Source organism: Salvelinus sp. IW2-2015, linkage group LG27 (assembly GCF_002910315.2).
Source record: "Salvelinus sp. IW2-2015 linkage group LG27, ASM291031v2, whole genome shotgun sequence".
Taxonomy (NCBI): Eukaryota; Metazoa; Chordata; class Actinopteri; order Salmoniformes; family Salmonidae; genus Salvelinus; species Salvelinus sp. IW2-2015.
Genome location: NC_036867.1, coordinates 27070266 through 27089912, shown reverse-complemented (window position 1 = coordinate 27089912; position 19647 = coordinate 27070266). Strand labels below are relative to the sequence as shown.

The 19647-nt window shown below is 42.2% G+C and overlaps 1 protein-coding gene across 1 annotated transcript in view; it reads right to left on the bottom strand.

Moving 5' to 3' along the window:
- Positions 1 to 18472, bottom strand: part of LOC111953683 (N-chimaerin) — a 64204-nt gene extending 45732 nt beyond the window's left edge. Inside the window, exons 1-4 of the mRNA XM_023973108.3 lie at positions 18416 to 18472; positions 18015 to 18088; positions 16319 to 16357; positions 16174 to 16229 (exon numbers count right to left, since the gene is read on the bottom strand). Coding sequence (XP_023828876.1) covers positions 16174 to 16229; positions 16319 to 16357; positions 18015 to 18033 — 114 coding nt within the window. The 5' untranslated portion in view covers positions 18034 to 18088; positions 18416 to 18472. The remainder of the gene's footprint in view (positions 1 to 16173; positions 16230 to 16318; positions 16358 to 18014; positions 18089 to 18415) is intronic.
- Positions 18473 to 19647: the final 1175 nt, after the last annotated feature.

Here is a 19647-nt window from a genome sequence, read left to right as displayed (position 1 = left end):
ATAAGAATTTGTTCTTAACTGACTTGCCTAGTTAAATAAAGGTAAAATAAATAAATAAAACTGAGGAGTGGCTTCTGTCTGGTCACAACCTGGATGGAAAATTACTGGAGGATATTAGTGGACGATATAACCATGTTTTCAATTTAAGCCTACTGGAAAGTGTTTGCCCCCAGGCCTGGAGGCAAGCAAAAGTCATTATGCTACCTAAGAATAGTAAAGCCCCCTTTACTGGATCAACTAGCCRACCAATCTGCCTGTTACCAAACCTTGGTAAACTTTTGGAAAAATGGTGTTTGACCAGATAAAATGCTATTTTACAGTAAACAAATTGACAAACGTTCTGCATGCTTATAGGGAAGGACATTCAACAAGCACAGCACTTACACAAATGACTGGCTGAGAGAAATTGCTGATAAAAGATTGTGGGGGCTGTCTTGTTAGACTTCAGTGCGGCTTTTGACATTATCGATCATAGTTCGCAGCTGGAAAAGCTTGTATTTTATGGCTTTACACCCCCCTGCTATATTGTGGATAAAGAGTTATCTGTCTAACAGAACACAGAGGGTGTTCTTTAAATGGAAGCCTCTCCAACATAATCCAGGTAGAATAGAGAATTCTCCAGGGCAGCTGTCTAGACTCATTACTTTTTCAATCTTTACTAATGACATGCCACTGGCTTTGAGTAAAGCCAGTATGTCTATGTATGCGGATGACTCAACATTATACATGACTACTACAGTGACTGAAATTACTGCAACACTTAACAAAGAGAGGCCGATTTCTTTTTTTAAATTATTATTATTTTATCTTTATTTAACTAGGCAAGTCAGTTAAGAACACATTCTTATTTTCAATGACGGCCTAGGAATGGTGGGTTAACTGCCTCGTTCAGGGGCAGAACGACAGATTTTTACCTTGTCAGCTCGGGTTATTCAATCTTGCAACCTTACAGTTAACTAGTCCAACGCTCTAACCACCTGATTACATTGCACTCCACGAGGAGCCTGCCTGTTACGCGAATGCAGTAAGCCAAGGTAAGTTGCTAGCTAGCATTAAACTTATCTTATAAAAAACAATCAATCAATCATAATCACTAGTTAACTACACATGGTTGATGATATTACTAGTTTATCTAGCGTGTCCTGCGTTGYATATAATCGATGCGGTGTGTATCGTTGTTCCAATGTGTACCTAAACATAAACATCAATGCCTTTCTGAAAATCAATACACAGAAGTATATATTTTTAAACCTGCATATTTAGCTAAAAGAAATCCAGGTTAGCAGGCAATATTAACCAGGTGAAATTGTGTCACTTCTCTTGCGTTCATTGCACGCAGAGTCAGTGTATATGCAACAGTTTGGACCGCCTAATATCCCAGAATTTTACGTAATTATGACATAACATTGAAGGTTGTGCAATGTAACAGGAATATTTAGACTTAGGGATGCCACCCGTTAGATAAAATACGGAACGGCTCCGTATTTCACTGAAAGAATACACGTCTCGTTTGAGATGATAGTTTCCGGATTCGACCATATTAATAACCTAAGGCTCGTATTTCTGTGTGTTATTATGTTATAATTAAGTCTATGATTTGATAGAGCAGTCTGACTGAGCGATGGTAGGCACCAGCAGGCTCGTAAGCATTCATTCAAACAGCTCTGCGGTTTATGACTTCAAGCCTATCAACTCCTGAGATGAGGCTGATGTAACCGATGTGAAATGGCTAGCTAGTTAGCGGGGTGTGCGCTAATACGTCACTTGCTCTGAGACTTGGAGTGGTTGTTAACCTTGCTCTGCAAACTGTTGCAACGGCTTTTGTGGAGCGATGGGTAACGCTGCTTCGAGGGTGGCTGTTGTCGTGTTCCTGGTTCGAGCCCAGGAGGGACAGAAGCTATACTGTTACACTGGCAATACTAAAGTGCCTATAAGAACATCCAATAGTCAAAGGTTAATGAAATACAAATGGTATAGAGAGAAATAGTCCTATAATTCCTATAATAACTACAACCTAAAACTTCTTACCTGGGAAAATTTTAGACTCATGTTAAAAGGAACTAGCTTTCTTACATAGCACATATTGCACTTTTACTTTCTTCTCCAACACTTTGTTTTTGCATTATTTAAACCAAATTGAACATGTTTCATTATTTATTTGAGGCTAAATTGATTTTATTTATGTATTATATTAAGTTAAAATAAGTGTTCATTCAGTCATTATTACAAATACATATTATTTATATAAAAAAATATATTTATTTATTTATTTGATTTAAATCGTCCGATTAATCGGTATCGGCTTTTTTGGTCCTCCAATAAATCGGTATCGGCGTTGAAAAATCATATTCGGTCGACCTCTAATTACCTGTATCTCTACTTGTATTTAAGAAAGGTATTGACATGTTGAATGCACAGAGCTGTCTGTTTGAACTACTGGCGCACAGCTCGGACATTCATGCATACCCCACAAGAGGTCTCTTCACAGTCCAAGTCCAGAAAAGACTATGGCAGGCACAAAGTACTACATAGAGCCATGACTACATGTACAGTGGGGTAAAAAAAGTATTGTCAGCCACCAATTGTGCAAGTTCTCCCACTTAAAAATATGAGAGGCCTGTAATTTTCATCATTGGTACACTTCAACCATGACAGACAAAATGAGAAAAAAAATCCAGAAAATCACATTGTAGGATTTTTTATGAATTTATTTGCAAATTATGGTGAAAAATATTTGGTCAATAACAAAAGTTTCTCAATACTTTGTTATATACCCTTTGTTGGCAATGACAGAGGTCAAATGTTTTCTGTAAGTCTTCACAAGGTTTTCACACACTGTTGCTGGTATTTTGGCCGATTCCTCCATGCAGATCTCCTCTAGAGCAGTGATGTTTTGGGCTGTTGCTGGCAACACGGACTTTCAACTCCCTCCAAAGATTTTCTATGGGTTGAATCTGGAGACTGGCTAGGCACTCCAGGACCTTGAAATGCTTCTTACGAGCCACTCCTTCGTTGCCGGGCGGTGTGTTTGGGATCATTGTCATGCTGAAAGACCCAGCCACGTTTCATCTTCAATGCCCTTGCTGATGGAAGGAGGTTTTCACTCAAAATCTCACGATACAATGGCCCCATTCATACTTTTTTGCCCCACTGTAACTCTACTGCACATCAAGAAAATCATGAAAGCAGTAAAATTTGATTTTAAAAACTAAAATACACCTTACGGAACAGCGGGGACTTTGAAGCAACACAAACGCATGCATACACACACGATAACATACGCACTATGCACATGGATTTTGTACTGTAGATATGTGGCAGAGGTGGAGTAGGGGCCCGAGGGCGCACAGTGTTGTGAAATGTGTGAATGTATTGTAATGTTTTAAAAATTGTAAGGCCCTTCTCCCCCGATTGCTCAGTTTGGCCGGGCGGCCCGCTCGAGGAAGAGTCTTGGTTGTTCCAAAGTTCTTCCATTTAAGAATTATGGAGGCCACTGTGTTCTTGGGAACGTTCAATGCTGCAGAAATTTGTTGGTACCCTTCCCCAGAAGTGGTCGACACAATCCTGTCTTGGAGCGCTACAGACAATTCCCTCGACCTCATGGTTTGGTTTTTGCTCTGACATGCACTGTCAACTGTGGGACCTTGTATTAGACAGGTGTGTGCAGTTCCAAATTATATCCAATCAATTGAATTTACCACAGGTAGACTCCAATCAAGTTTTAGAAACATCAAGGATGATCAATGGAAACAGGATGCACCTGAGCTCAATTTTGTGTCTCATAGCAAAAGAGTCTGAATACTTACGGAAAGTATTTTTTAGAATAAGGCTGTTATGTAACAAAATGTGGAAAAAGTAAATGGGTCTGAATACTTTCCGAATGCACTGTATATGTATTTACAGTACCAGTCAAAAGTTGACACCTACTCATAAGTTTTTTTTAACCATTTTCTACATTGTAGAATAATAGTGAAGACATCAAAATTATTTAAAATAACACATATGGAATCATGTAGTAACCAAAAAAGTGTTAGCATAATCTGAAAAATATTTTGAATTGTGTAAGTAGCCAACCTTTGCCTTGCTGACATCTTGGCACGTTCTCTCAACCAGGTTCATGAGCCAATCAGTTGTGTTATGAGAAGGTAGGGTTGGTATACAGAAGATGTTAAAAACCCAAGTCCATATTATGGCAAGAACAGCTCAAAAAAGCAAAAAGAAACAATAGTCCATTACTTTAAGACATGAAGGTCAGTCAATGCTGACCTTTAGACATAGTTTCAGGCTTTGATTTTGAAAAATGAACGCGATTTTTCAAAAGTAGTTAGGTGTCCTCTGAATAGTGCGTGCGCGCGAGAGGGGAGCTCTCCATTTTCCTTTTCTCTCTTATTGAATAGGTTAAGGTCCGGTTGAACTATTATCGATTATGTTTGTTAAAAACAACCTGAGGATTGATTATAAAAAACATTTGACATGTTTCTACGACCATTACGGATACTTTTTGGAATTTTCGTCGAACGGAACGAGGCTGTAGTTCTCTCAACATAACGTGCAACCCAAATGGCGTTTGTTATAAAAGTAATATTTATCTAACAAAAAGAACATTTGTTGTGTAACTGGGAGTCTCGTGAGTGCAAACATCCGAAGCTGATCAAAGGTAAGCGATTAATTTTATTGCTTTTCTGACTTTCGTGACCAAGCTAATATAAGGCTAACTGTTCTAGCATTGATTGATACAATCAATACTAGAACAACATGTTGCAAAGCATATTTTCAAAATCTGACACGATAGGTGGATTAACAACAAGCTAAGCTGTGTTTTGGTATATTTCACTTGTGATTTCAAAAATATTACTAAAAATATTTATAATCATGCATTTGGCGCCCTGCAATTCAGCGGTTGTTTAGGGAAATGATCCCGAAAATCGGGATCTGTGCGCAGAAAGGTTAACCAGCATGGCTACCACAGCATTCTGCAGCGATATGCCACCCCATCTTGTTTGCGCTTAGTGGGAATATATATATTTTTTCAACAGGACAATGACCCAACACACCTCCAGGTTGTGGAAGGGCTATTTGACCAAGAAGAAGAGTGATGGAGTGCTGCATCGGATGACCTGGCCACAATCACTCGACCTCAACCTGAGGGGAGGGAGAGAGGAGCGTTGAGGCTGCCTATCACCCGACTCACCATCCTTCCGCTGAGAAAAGGGGACACAGTCTTCCAGCAGATGGCAAAACTCAAGTCCCACTGCATTATTTCTGCCTCATACACCAATTCATGTTGTTATTCCTATAACCAGAGAAGGTGAAATATTCCTCAAAAATAAAAAATAAAAAACATTTATATTAAGACAAGCAGCTAGCTTATCGGAATACTTGGCTATACTCATTCATTGCAGCTTCAGTGCTGATTGTTGCGTTTGTAAGTAGGGAGAATGTTCAACACCTTTTTATAAGCCATAAAATGCGCAGTGTTGGTAGTGCTGAATAATTTAAACATGAGCTCATCACTGTATTCATTGAGTCAGGGAGGCAGAGTTCTACCTTCAGACACATGAAATGGTTCAAAATGGGAACACTGCCATCCCGGCGCTATGGCTGCTGAAACAAGTGCTCCTACCACCAACAGTGCGAAACAANCAACCTGAGGATTGATTATAAAAAACATTTGACATGTTTCTACGACCATTACGGATACTTTTTGGAATTTTCGTCGAACGGAACGAGGCTGTAGTTCTCTCAACATAACGTGCAACCCAAATGGCGTTTGTTATAAAAGTAATATTTATCTAACAAAAAGAACATTTGTTGTGTAACTGGGAGTCTCGTGAGTGCAAACATCCGAAGCTGATCAAAGGTAAGCGATTAATTTTATTGCTTTTCTGACTTTCGTGACCAAGCTAATATAAGGCTAACTGTTCTAGCATTGATTGATACAATCAATACTAGAACAACATGTTGCAAAGCATATTTTCAAAATCTGACACGATAGGTGGATTAACAACAAGCTAAGCTGTGTTTTGGTATATTTCACTTGTGATTTCAAAAATATTACTAAAAATATTTATAATCATGCATTTGGCGCCCTGCAATTCAGCGGTTGTTTAGGGAAATGATCCCGAAAATCGGGATCTGTGCGCAGAAAGGTTAACCAGCATGGCTACCACAGCATTCTGCAGCGATATGCCACCCCATCTTGTTTGCGCTTAGTGGGAATATATATATTTTTTCAACAGGACAATGACCCAACACACCTCCAGGTTGTGGAAGGGCTATTTGACCAAGAAGAAGAGTGATGGAGTGCTGCATCGGATGACCTGGCCACAATCACTCGACCTCAACCTGAGGGGAGGGAGAGAGGAGCGTTGAGGCTGCCTATCACCCGACTCACCATCCTTCCGCTGAGAAAAGGGGACACAGTCTTCCAGCAGATGGCAAAACTCAAGTCCCACTGCATTATTTCTGCCTCATACACCAATTCATGTTGTTATTCCTATAACCAGAGAAGGTGAAATATTCCTCAAAAATAAAAAATAAAAAACATTTATATTAAGACAAGCAGCTAGCTTATCGGAATACTTGGCTATACTCATTCATTGCAGCTTCAGTGCTGATTGTTGCGTTTGTAAGTAGGGAGAATGTTCAACACCTTTTTATAAGCCATAAAATGCGCAGTGTTGGTAGTGCTGAATAATTTAAACATGAGCTCATCACTGTATTCATTGAGTCAGGGAGGCAGAGTTCTACCTTCAGACACATGAAATGGTTCAAAATGGGAACACTGCCATCCCGGCGCTATGGCTGCTGAAACAAGTGCTCCTACCACCAACAGTGCGAAACAAWWWWWWTTTAAATACAGGAACGCAAGGCTTGATCGTTGTTTTTTTTTACAGAAATGTTTGGTGATCGACTAGAAATGCCTTGGAGATCGACCAGTCAATCATGATCGACTGGTTGGTGACCACAGTTGTAGAGGAAACAGACACTTTCAGAAGTCAACCCTAAAGGTAGAGTTGTGGGGGTCAGATGATAAATGGCCAGGCAGGGTGTGCAGCAATGAGAGAGCAAATCAGCTCATTCTGTCTAAAGGAGCCTACAGAGCTCTCTAGGCTAGAGGGTGGTAGGGAACCACCTACGGAACAGCGTGTCACTGCTGCAGAACAGCTTGTGTTGTGGTTGAAATACAAAAGCACTTCTGTCGCAATATTCACACACTCATCCTTTCTGTTTCAGGTTCCTATCCACATTGGGTGTGTGAGATGAAGTGCGTCTACTTGTATGGTCTCAATTAAGTAGCCTATAGGTATGGGTGGAAAAGCACAGGCCAATTCTCCAACTTCCTAAGCTCTTGTGGACTGCATAATAAAAGTTCTAAATATGTTTTGAGTGAAGTGGTTTTTAAATGGGCTATCTCCATTTTTACTGTCTTATACTGAACCAACCTGACAATGAAGTAAGATCATTTGTAGAACTTTTCATTTATTTAGCACTTAAAGCTGCAATATGTAACAATTTGGGCGACCTGAAAAAAATTCAGTTAGTTATAGATCTGTCATTCTCATTGAAAGCAAGTCTAAGAAGCGGTAGACCTGTTTAAAGTCAAATCAAATTTTATTAGTCACATGTACCGAATACAATGGGTATAAACCTTACAGTGAAATGCTTACTTACGAGCTCCTAACCAACAATGCAGTTTCAAAAAGTTCAGATAACAATATGAAATATAAAGTAATTAAGAGCAGCAGTAAAATAACAATAGCGAAACTATATACAGGGGGGTAGCGGTACAGAGTCAATGTGCGGGGGCACCGGTTAGTCGAGGTAGTACGTACAGTTATTAAAGTGACTATGCATAGATGATTGACACTGTGTTAACTACCCTCCAGACGAACTTCAATGCCATACAACTCTCCTTCCGTAGCCTCCAACTGCTCTTAAATACAAGTAAAACTAAATGCATGCTCTTCATCCGATCGCTGCCTACACCTTCCCGCCCGCCCAGCATCACTACTCTGGACAATTATGACTTAGAATATGTGGACAACTACAAATACCTAGGTGTCTGGTTAGACTGTAAACTCTCCTTCCAGACTCACATCAAAACCATCATCCATCCAAAGTTAAATCTAGAATTGGCTTCCTATTTTCGCAACAAAGCATCCTTCACTCTGCTGCCAAACATACCCTCGTAAAACTGACTATTCTACTGATCCTCGACTTCGGCGATGTCATTTACAAAATAGCCTCCAACACCCTACTCAAACAAATTGGATGCAGTCGATCACAGCGCCATCCATTTTGTCACCAAAGCCCCATATACCACCCACCACTGCGACCTGTACGCTCTCGTTGGCTGGCCTCGCTTCATACTCGTCGCCAAACCCATGGCTCCAGTGTATCTACAAGTTCTCTGCTCCAATGACTGAACGAGCTACAAAAACATCTTAAAACTGGAAACACTTATCTCCCTCACCAGCTTTAAGCATCAGCTGTCAGAGCAGCTCACAGATCAACTGCACTGTACATAGCCCATCTATAAATAGCCTAAACAATTACCTCATCCCCTACTGTATTTATTTATTTAGCTCCCTTGCACCCCAGTATTTCTACTTTTGCACATTCACCTACTGCAAATCTACAATTCCATGTTTTAATTGCTATATTGTATTTACTTCACCACCTGGCCTTTTTTATTGCCTTCACCTCCCTTATCTCAGCTCATTTGTTCACATATACACTGCTCAAAAAATATAAGGGAACACTAAAATAACACATCCTAGATCTGAATGAATGAATATTCTTATTAAATACTTTTTTCTTTACATAGTTGAATGTGCTGACAACAAAATCACACAAAAATGATCAATGTAAATCAAATTTATCAACCCATGGAGGTCTGGATTTGGAGTCACACTCAATAAAGTGGAAAAACCACACTAAGGCTGATCCAACTTTGATGTAATGTCCTAAAACAAGTCAAAATGAGGCTCAGTAGTGGTGTGGCCTCCACGTGCCTGTATGACTCCCTACAACGCCTGGGCATGCTCCTGATGAGGTGGCGGATGGTCTCCTGAGGGATCTCCTCCCAGACCGGACTAAAGCATCTGCCAACTCCTGGACAGTCTGTGGTGCAACGTGGCGTTGGTGATGGAGCGAGACATGATGTCCCAGATGGCTCAATTGGATTCAGGTCTGGGGAACGGGCGGGCCAGTCCATAGCATCAATGCCTTCCTCTTGCAGGAACTGCTGACACACTCCAGCCACATGAGGTCTAGCATTGTCTTGCATTAGGAGGAACCCAGGACCAACCGCACCAGCATATGGTCTCACAAGGGGCCTGAGGATCTCATCTCGGTACCTAATGCAGTCAGGCTACCTCTGGCGAGCACATGGAGGGCTGTGCGGCACCCCAAAGAAATGCCACCCCACACCATGGCTGACCCACCACCAAACCGGTCATGCTGGAGGATGTTGCAGGCAGCAGAGTCTGGAGACGCCGTGAAGAACGTTCTGTCACGTCTGTCACATGTGCTCATGTGCTCAGTGTGAACCTGCTTTCATCTGTGAAGAGTACAGGGCGCCAGTGGAATTGCCAATCTTGGTGTTCTCTGGCAAACGCCAAACGTCCTGCACGGTGTTGGGCTGTAAGCACAACCCCCACTGTGGACGTCGGGCCCTCGTACACCCTCATGGAGTCTGCTCAAACAGTCAGAAACAGACACATGCACATTTGTGGCCTGCTGGAGGTCATTTTGCAGGGCTCTGGCAGTCGCTCCTCTGCACAAAGGCGGAGGTAGCAGTCCTGCTGCTGGGTTGTTCCCTCCTACGGCTCCTCACGTCTCCTGATGTACTGGCCTGTCTCCTGGTAGTGCCTCCATGCTCTGGACACTACGCTGACAGACACAGCAAACCTTCTTGCCACAGCTCGCATTGATGTGCCATCCTGGATGAGCTGCACTACCTGAGCCACTTGTGTGGGTTGTAGACTCCGTCTCATGCTACCACTGAGTGAAAGCACCGCCAGCATTCAAAAGTGACCAAAACATCAGCCAGGAAGCATAGGAACTGAGAAGTGGTCTGTGGTCACCACATGCAGAACCACTCCTTTATTGGGGGTGTCTTGCTAATTGCCTATAATTTCCACCTGTTGTCTATTCCATTTGCACAACAGCATGTGAAATGTATTGTCAATCAGTGTTGCTTCCTAAGTGGACAGTTTGATTTCACAGAAGTGTGATTGACCTGGAGTTACATTGTGTTGTTTAAGTGTTCCCTTTATTTTTTTGAGCAGTGTATATATTTTTAAATGATATCAGAGAGTAGCAGCGGTGTAAAAGAGGGGGAGAAGGGGCATTGCAAATAGTCTGGGTAGCCATTTGATTAGATGTTCAGGAGTCTTATGGCTTGGGGGTAGAAGCTGTTTAGAAGCCTCTTGGACCTAGACTTAGCGCTCTGTTTCCGCTTGCCGTGCGGTAGCAGAGGGAACAGTCTATGACTTGGGTGACTGGATTCTTCCTCTGACACCGCCTGGTAGAGGCCCTGGATGGCAGGAAGCTTGGCCCCAGTGATGTACTGGGCCATTCGCACTAATCTGTTGTGCCTGCGGTCAGAGGCCGAGCAGTTGCCATACCAGGCAGTGATGCAACCAGTCAGGATGCTCTTGATGGAGCAGCTGTAGAACCTTTTGAGGATCTGAGGACCTATGACAAATCTTTTCAGTCTCCTGAGGGGGAATAGGTTTTGTCATGCCCTCTTTACGACTGCCTTGGTGTGCTTGGACCATGTTAGTTTGTTGGTGATGTGGAAACCAAGGAATTTGAAGCTCTCAACCTGCTCCACTGCAGCCCCGTCGATGAGAAGTGGGGCGTTATCGGCCCTGTTTTTCCTGTAGTCCACATTCATCTCCTTTGTCTTGATCACGTTGAGGGAGAGGTTGTTGTCCACACAGCCAGGTCTCTGACCTCCTCCCTATAGGCAGGAGTCGGTGATCAGGCTGACACTGTTGTGTCAATCACAAATTTAATGATGGTGTTGGTGTCGTGCAGTCATGAGTGAACAGGGAAGTGCAGGGGGGGACTGAGCACGCACCCCTGAGGGGCCCCTGTGTTGAGGATCAGCGTGGCGGATGTGTTGTTACCTACCCTTACCACCTGGGGGCAGCCCGTCAGGAAGTCCAGGATCCAGTTGCAGAGGGAGGTGTTTAGTCCCAGGGTTCTTAGCTACTACGCTGAGCTGTAGTCAATGAATAGCATTCTCACATAGGTGTTGCTTTTGTCCAGGTGGGAAACGGCAGTGTGGAGTGCAATAGACATTACATCATCTGTGGATCTGTTGGGGTGGTATGCAAATTGGAACGGGGGTAAGGTTTCTGGGATAATGGTGTTGATGTGAGCCATGACAAGCCTTTCAAAGCACTTCATCRCTACAGACGTGAGTGCTACAGGTCGGTAGTCATTTAAGAAGGTTACCTTTGTGTTCTTGGGCCTAGGCACTATGGTGATCTGCTTAAAACATGTTGGTATTACAGACTGAGACAGGGAGAGATTGAAAATGTCAGTGAAGACACTTGCTAGTTGGTCAGCGCATGGTCGCAGTACACGTTCTGGTAATCCATCTGGCCCTGAGGCCTTGTGAATGTTGACCTGTTTAACCTCTCTGGGATATGTGGGACGGTAGCGTCCCACCTGGCCAACATCCAGTGAAAATGCACAGCGCCAAATTCAAATATATTACTATAAAAAATTTMTTTTCATAAAATTACACATTCAATATGCCAAATTAAAGCTACACTTGTTGTGAATCCAGCCAATGTGTTAGATTTCAAAAATGCTTTACGGCAAAAGCAAACGATGCTACTATCTGATGATAGCACCATAGTAAACAAAGAGAGAAAAGCATATTTCAACCCCGCAGGTGCGACACAAAACGCAGAAATAAAAATATAATTCATGCTTTACCATTGATGAGCTTCTTCTGTTGGCACTCCAATAGGTCCCATAAACATCACAAATGGTCCTTTTGTTCGATTTATTCCGTCGATATATATCCAAAATGTCCATTTATTTGGCGCGTTTGATCCAGAAAAACACCGGTTCCAACTTACACAACGTGACAACAAAATATCTCAAAAGTTACCTGTAAGCTTTGTCCAAACATTTCAAACTACTTTTGTAATACAACGTTAGGTATTTTTTAACGTAAATAATCGATMAAAKTGAAGACKGGATGATCTGTGTTCAATACCGGAAGAAAACAATGTGTAGCATGCTTTCTGGTCATGCGCCTCTAACAAACAGTACACTTCACTGGAGCCTCATTCTGAACATGGCTACTTCTTCATTTCTGAAAGGAAAAACCTCAACCAGTTTCTAAAGACTGTTGACATACAGTGGAAGTGATAGGAACTGCAGGAAGGTCCCTTCGAAATCTGGATTCCCAATGAATACCCATTGAAAAGAGAGTGACTTAAAAAAAAAAAAAAATCTGAATGGTTTGTCCTCGGTTTTGCCTGCCAAATAAGTTATGTTATAGTCAGACATGATTCAAACAGTTTTAGAAACTTCAGAGTGTTTTCTATCCAATACTAATAATAATATGCATATATTAGCATCTGGGACTGAGTAGGAGGCAGTTTACTCTGGGCACGCTTTTCATCCAAACGTGAAAATGCTGCCCCCTATCCTAGAGAAGTTAACAGGTCTTACTCACATCGGCCGCGGAGAGYGTGATCACACAGTCTCCCGGAACAGCTGGTGCTCCCATGCATGTATCAGTGTTACTTGCCTCGAAACGAGCATGGAAGTAGTTTAGCTCATCTGGTAGGCTCGTGTCACTGGGCAGCTCGTGGCTGTGCTTCCCTTTGTAGTCTGTAATGGTTTGCAAGCTCTGTCACATCCAACGAGCGTCAGAGCAGGTGTAGTACGACTCGATCTTAGTCCTGTATTGATGCTTTACCTGTTTGCTGGTTCATCGGAGGGCATAGCGGTATTTCTTATAAGCTTCCAGGTTGGAGTCCCGCTCCTTGAAAGCGGCAGCTCTACCCTTTAGCTCAGTGCGGATGCTGCCTGTAATCCATGGCTTCTGGTTGGGGTACGTACGGTCACTGAGGTTGACGTCATCGATGCACTTATTGATGAAGCTAATGACTGATGTGGTGTACTCCTCAATGCCATTGGAAGAATCGCGGAACATATTCCAGTCTGTGCTAGCAAAACAGTCCTGTAGCTTAGCATCTGTTTCATCTCACCACTTTTTTATTGATCTCGTCACTGGTGCTTCACGCTATAATTGTTGCTTGTAAGCAGGAATCAGATTTGCCAAATGGAGGGCGAGGGARAGCTTTGTATGCATCTCTGTGTGTGGAGTTGAGGTGGTATAGAATTTGTTTTTCTCTGGTTGCACATTTAACATGCTGACAGAAATKTGGTAAAACGGATTTAAGTTTCCCTGCATTGAAGTCCCAGTCTACAAGGAGTGCCGACTCTGGGTGTGTGTTTGCTTAAGGGCGGAATACAGCTCCTTCAAAGCTGTCTTAGTGCCAGCCTGACTGTGATGGTATGTAAAACAGCTACGAAATATACAGAAACTCTCTAGGTAGGTAGTGTGATCTACAGCTTATCATGAGATACTATACCTCAGGCGAGCAATAGCTCGAGACTTCCTTAGATATCGTGCACCAGCTGTTATTTACATAGTCCGCTGCCCCTTGTCTTTCTAGACGCCGCTGTTCTATCCTGCTGATACAGTGTATAACCAGCCAGCTAGCTGTATGTTAAGTGTCTTCGTTCAGCCACGACTCCGTGAAGCATAAGATAGTTTTTAAATATCCCATTGGTAGTTTAATCTTCCGCGTAAGTCATCGATTTTATTCTCCAAAGATTGCATGTTTGCAAGTGGTTTATTCGATCGCCTACGAATTCTCAGAAGGCAGCCCGCCCTTCGGCCCCTTTTTCTCCGCATATCACGGGGATCAGGGCCTATTCCCGAGAAAGCAGTATATCCTTCGCATCGAGCTCATCATCCTCGTGAAAGGGAAAAAAGGATTCTGCTAGTCCGTGGTGAGTATTCGCAGTCCTGATGTCTAGAAGTTATTTTCGGTCATAAGAGACGGTAGCGGCAACATTATGTACAAAATAAGTTTTAAAAATGTGTAACAAACAAGGCAAATAAACAAACAAAAAAACACAATCGGTTGGGGACATGTAAAAAGTCTGCCTTCATCTCCGGCGCCATTTCTGTTCTCGGTGCGCTATTTCTATGATTCATATTCTTAAGTTTAGTTTTTGCATCTTTTACACCATCTTCAAAACAATATTTTTGGTTATGGAAAATACTGTATTTCACAGCGGTTTAGATGTACAATCATTATCTACACAACGGCCACTTGTTTTGTCATACAAATTGAAAATAGGTGAACTATTTGAATTTTAGCAACCAGGAAATGGTGGAGCGATTTCTGCATATTGCATCTTTAAAATACCATTATAGACAGTATTGTAAAAATCTATACTGGTATGTGAATCCATACAGATATAACTTTAAATAAGCCAAGCTCTAATCTCCTCCTAGAACATTTGAGCATCTGCCACAATTACGTTAGATTTTAGTTCTGGGATTCTGAAACTTAATATGAGCTATAACTGTAAGTCACTCTGGATAAGAGTCTGCTAAATGACAAACGTAAATACACTCACCAGACATTTTATTAGGTACACCACCCAGTTCATGAAAATGGATCGCTCCTACAGACAGTGAGTCACGTGGCTGTGGCTTGCTATATAAAGTAGGCAGACAAGCATCCAGTTACTGTTTGATTGAACATTAGAATGGGCAAAACTAGTGACCTAAGCAACTTTGAGCGGGGTATGATCGTCGCTGCCGGCCAAACTGCCACCCTCCTGGGTTTTTCAAGCATGACAGTGTCTATCTCGGACCTCCATAATCAACTGGCGGACTGTGGACCGAATCCGGACCCATAACGGGGTCAATACGTACCGGGCTTTGACCCCTGGTATCATATAAACACACAAAAGGTATGGAAGAACCGATAGAATTACAGGAAATTAGCTTTAAAAAACAGCAACAAAAAATCTCTCCCCCATGCCAAATGTGTTGTATTGCACGAAATTAGGTTAAAATTGAAACATTTTACCTTCCCCAACAAGAGGGGTGTGAACAGTGTTCCACTCCTATCAGCTAAAAACAAGAAGAAGCAGCTCGTTGGCAAACGATCACCAACACTGGACAATTGAGAAGTACATTTTTTTTGCCTAGAACATGACAGCATGTTCAGTTTATTTGAGTGGCCTGCSCACTCCCCAGACCTCAACCCAATAGAGCATCTTTGAGATGAGATGGAACGGGTTGTTCGCTGCATGAATGTACTGGCGTCCAATCTGCAGCAACTGCATGATGCCATTGTGTCAGCATGGACCAACATCCCTGTGAAATGTTTCCAACACCTAGTAGAATGCACCGAAGAACTCAGGCTGTTCTGGAGGCAAAGTGTGGGGGTCCGACCCAGTACTAGATGGTTGTACCTACTAACTGGCCGGTGAGTGTCGTTTACTACATTGACTGGAAATAACACGTCTCCGCCTGAAAATCGTCCCAATCCTAAAAATTATGCAAAACGTAGCTCAAGTCAAGTACCCACTCTATTCTACTTCTCTCCAACTCTGGAACTCTTTCAAATTACCCCTAGCCTATTGGCTGATATGTAGCCCAATAATAGCCTACCGGTAGCCTAACATAAACTGGCCATGTGAGAATATCTGATAATTTAACCTATTTATTTGGCTGTTTTTGTGCATTTTGATATTGCCTAGGGGGGCAAAATTGCTGGGACCAGGGCTCCCAAGTTAGTTAAGCCTAAAATAACATTTTGGAACTGCTGTTGGGGGGGACCAGTTGTTGCAGGAGCAGGTGGGAGTTAGACAAAAAAACAGGAGGAAGTGGTGGGTGCGGTATAAAAAGCTGCGGGAGCAGGATGAAGAAATGAGTCCTGTGCAAACCTATATTGTCACAGTTCATCAAGTGTTGCAGTAAATTGTTTTCAGTTAATATAAAATTGTCATATTGGAAGAATTTTGTTAAATAATCTTATATTAAGGTTGAGAATCTATTACGACTGTCTGAAATTTGTCTCTAATCTATATCTGTTTGCTTACCTCACAGGTGCAGGTCAATCGCCGTGGATGTGGTGCCTCCTGCTGGAGCTGATACACTGGTGCAAAAACAGAACACAGTCAGTAAAACATCATGATTACAGTGCTCCCTACAATATTTTCATCATTAGAATACATTTATACTCACGGTAAGATTTCCACACTGGTGGTCTGTATTCATCATGGTCTGAGGAAGGAAGAACATAATATCAAGTCTTGCATTTTTTTTTTTTTTTTTTAACTCGACATTGACAGACTAACAAAAATCTTTGTTTCCTGATTTACAGTCCCTCCAGGTGATCAATTTATCACACTACACTTAAACAGTGCTGATTAAGCCACCCTGACAAATGTTATTTGCTACATCTACAGCAAGTGAACAGATTCAGTAACACAGACATCATATTTTTACAAAAAAAAATTACACTAGCGGGCCTTTAGCACATCTGAATTGCCTTCGAGGATAATATAGGTTACTCATTTAAGGCTACACGAAAGATACTTTGAGACTAGCCTAATCAACAATACCAAACTAATGCAGTGGATTTTATGCACATTCACAATAAATCTAACATTAATATTAGCTTACACTTATTGTACTTGAGAAGTAAGAGCATGCATACATTAAAACATTTATACATCATGGTGCCAAGCCAAACTGTTTTATGGGGGCATGGAATTTACTTTTCATATTACACTTTTTTCAGCGCAGCTCACCTCGCTAAAAAGGAGGTGCAGCTGGCCCCAAGACGTGGTATCTGGCCATGGAGTTATGACATAGCCTCCGCACATCCATCCATGTTGGTGGTGGACTGGCAGTAATGCACCATTTGGTTGTCATTTAACTCGTAGAGCAGAGTTCAATAGACAGTTATGCTCTCCTTTAATGCCTCAGCCACATAGCAGTGTAGGAAGCATAAACATAAAAGAGGCAGAACACAAAACTCTTCTAACACGTCTGCCATTGTTGATATGGTCGCACTGTCTCCACTCATAGCAACATATCCTTACAGAAAATGACCACTGTTCTATACTAAACCGTACCACTACTGTAGCACATGCAGTTTGGGTCAATACCATTGCCTAGGATACCTTTAAAAGATAGCTACTACTTACTACTGCCAAAGATTTGAATTAGGCTACTACAAGGATGTTCTGACCTTCAAAAAATGACTGCTGCAGACTGTGCTTTCAACCACACCCCACATCCTGAAAGGACTATGGCATGCGTGTTCCGACAGAATACACTGGCTATCTGTCAGAAGCACAGAGCTTGCCGTCTCATCCCCCACAGCCTGGATGTCAGCTCTATCTTAAACTTGAAATGCAATTTCCTGTCCCCTAACTGTTCTTTATGTATTTTCTCTCCCTTTCGATGCCTACCCCTATCATTGTTGCTAAATTGCYAATGTTTTTTGTTTGATGCAACAACAACAAAGGGTCCTTTGTCAATCATCACAGACAAGCTGACAAAGTGTGTCATTCAACACCTTGTGATGCCCTCTGGTGATCAAGGGGTTTTGACATGACCTAAAAGGCTGTAACGCTAATTCGTTAACGTTGATAATGACTGGACTAAACTGTTAGTTAGCTAGCCAACATCTTATCTACAAATCTGCTGACGCAAAATACGTTGTTTTCATCTCGCGCGAAATAACTCTTACAGGCCTCCCGACAATGCCAAAAAAAAGTAGCTGGATAGCCAAACACTGACCACATTTCTATAGCATAACATTTGCATATCTGTCACATGCATTACTAGGAAGATGACGTTAGAGCTGGTATTGGAACTAGAGATGTATCAAACTGACAGAGGCGAACAGTTTGCTAGCTAGATAACTTACCAAAGACATTTAGAGCCATTCTTGGTGCGATAACTGATGCGCAATAGATGACAATGTCCACCGCAGTTAGAAAGCTGATAATGGGAATACAGTAAATAAATATTAATTTGCGAGAAAACATATAGCAACAAGAAAATGTTAAACTGTATAAAACGTTTCTACAACAATAACAGAGCCAGTCCAGGCTAGCTAGCGTTAGCCACTTAACGTTAACGCGTTTGCTCACACTGTGAGTCACAGCTACGCTAGCGCCGCCGACTTCATTGCAAAAATAAACAAATACAAAGATCGCGAACAGGCGTAGATGCAAACATTCATTTATCTACATTGAGAATAAAGCCAATATGTACTCTATCCGATGCATATAGATAATATAGTTGAGCCCAACAGATTGTACTTACACCACATCACCGTATCCATCTATAACGAAGTCGCCATCTTGTGATATCACGTGACCATCAGCCGCAATTTTAGGCCAAATTGTTACCATGGTTACCATGTGATGCTGCTCAGAATAGAATGGGGCAGGGTTAGTGCTATCCGGGATCCTTAGGGTGTCCCTACCCATTTTAAATGTCAACTTCAATGGAGTAACGTCAGAGTTGGGAAGTCCCAAGGATCCCGGAAAGCATGGACCATCAGCAGCAATCCAGTTAATTCCACCATGTGAGAAGGAGAGGATCCATAAGCCTATTACATGCAATGTTGCCTAACACAGGCAATGTTTGAGCTATCGATTCATAGATCCTGCAGTGCGGAGGCAAGAGCACTACTTCCTGTGCCACCGGTCATACACACGTACACATGGATTTTGTGTTGTAGATATGTGGTAGAGTAGGGGGCTGAGGTGCACACACTTAATATGTTGTGAAATCTGTTGTGAATGCATTGTAATGTTTAAAAAAAAGTTGTATAACTGCCTTCATTTTGCTGGACCCCAGGAAGAGTAACAGAAATACAAAATACCTATGGAAGGTGTGTGCTACCAACTCGATCTTGTAGGGTCATGAGCAGGATAGCCAGATAAAGCCCAGGCCTTGTGCCAGGCACCATAATAGCAGTCGTTTTATTACACATGTAGGCTGTAGTTAGCAGCTAAGAGCTGAATTACATACATAGCACATAAGTAATTAAACGAAAACAGCTACAAATCAGGATGGGAGCAGAAGCAGTTTCTTTTTGGAAGTGTGAATGGGCTGAGCAGTTGAAGAATAATGGTCATAGCCAGGGGGGTTCAGGATCAGACAGGTCCAGAGCCATTTATCAGCACAGCTCACCGTCCACTCACATACAGCCAGTTGCATTAATCCCCCCTTCCCTGTCTTACAGCATCCTCCTTTGTGCCAAGCCAAAGCCAACAGGTATGCTCTAACAAAGGCTATCCCAGTACTACAAAGCAATGCGAGCTATAATGCGGGGGTCAATTCAAAAGCCCAGGCACTTGTTTCACAGGGAGTAAGCCTAGTGCTCATGTCTCTGCACAGGATCCAACCACTGTGAGATATTTACTTACCGCTATTAATATAGCGCTCAAGAAGTTTAGAATCTCAAAATGCAAGTTTGTGACCCACCTCACGACAAAGAGATTGGAAGTGTCTATTCAAATGCAATCCAACAGTTGAACTAAATCTCA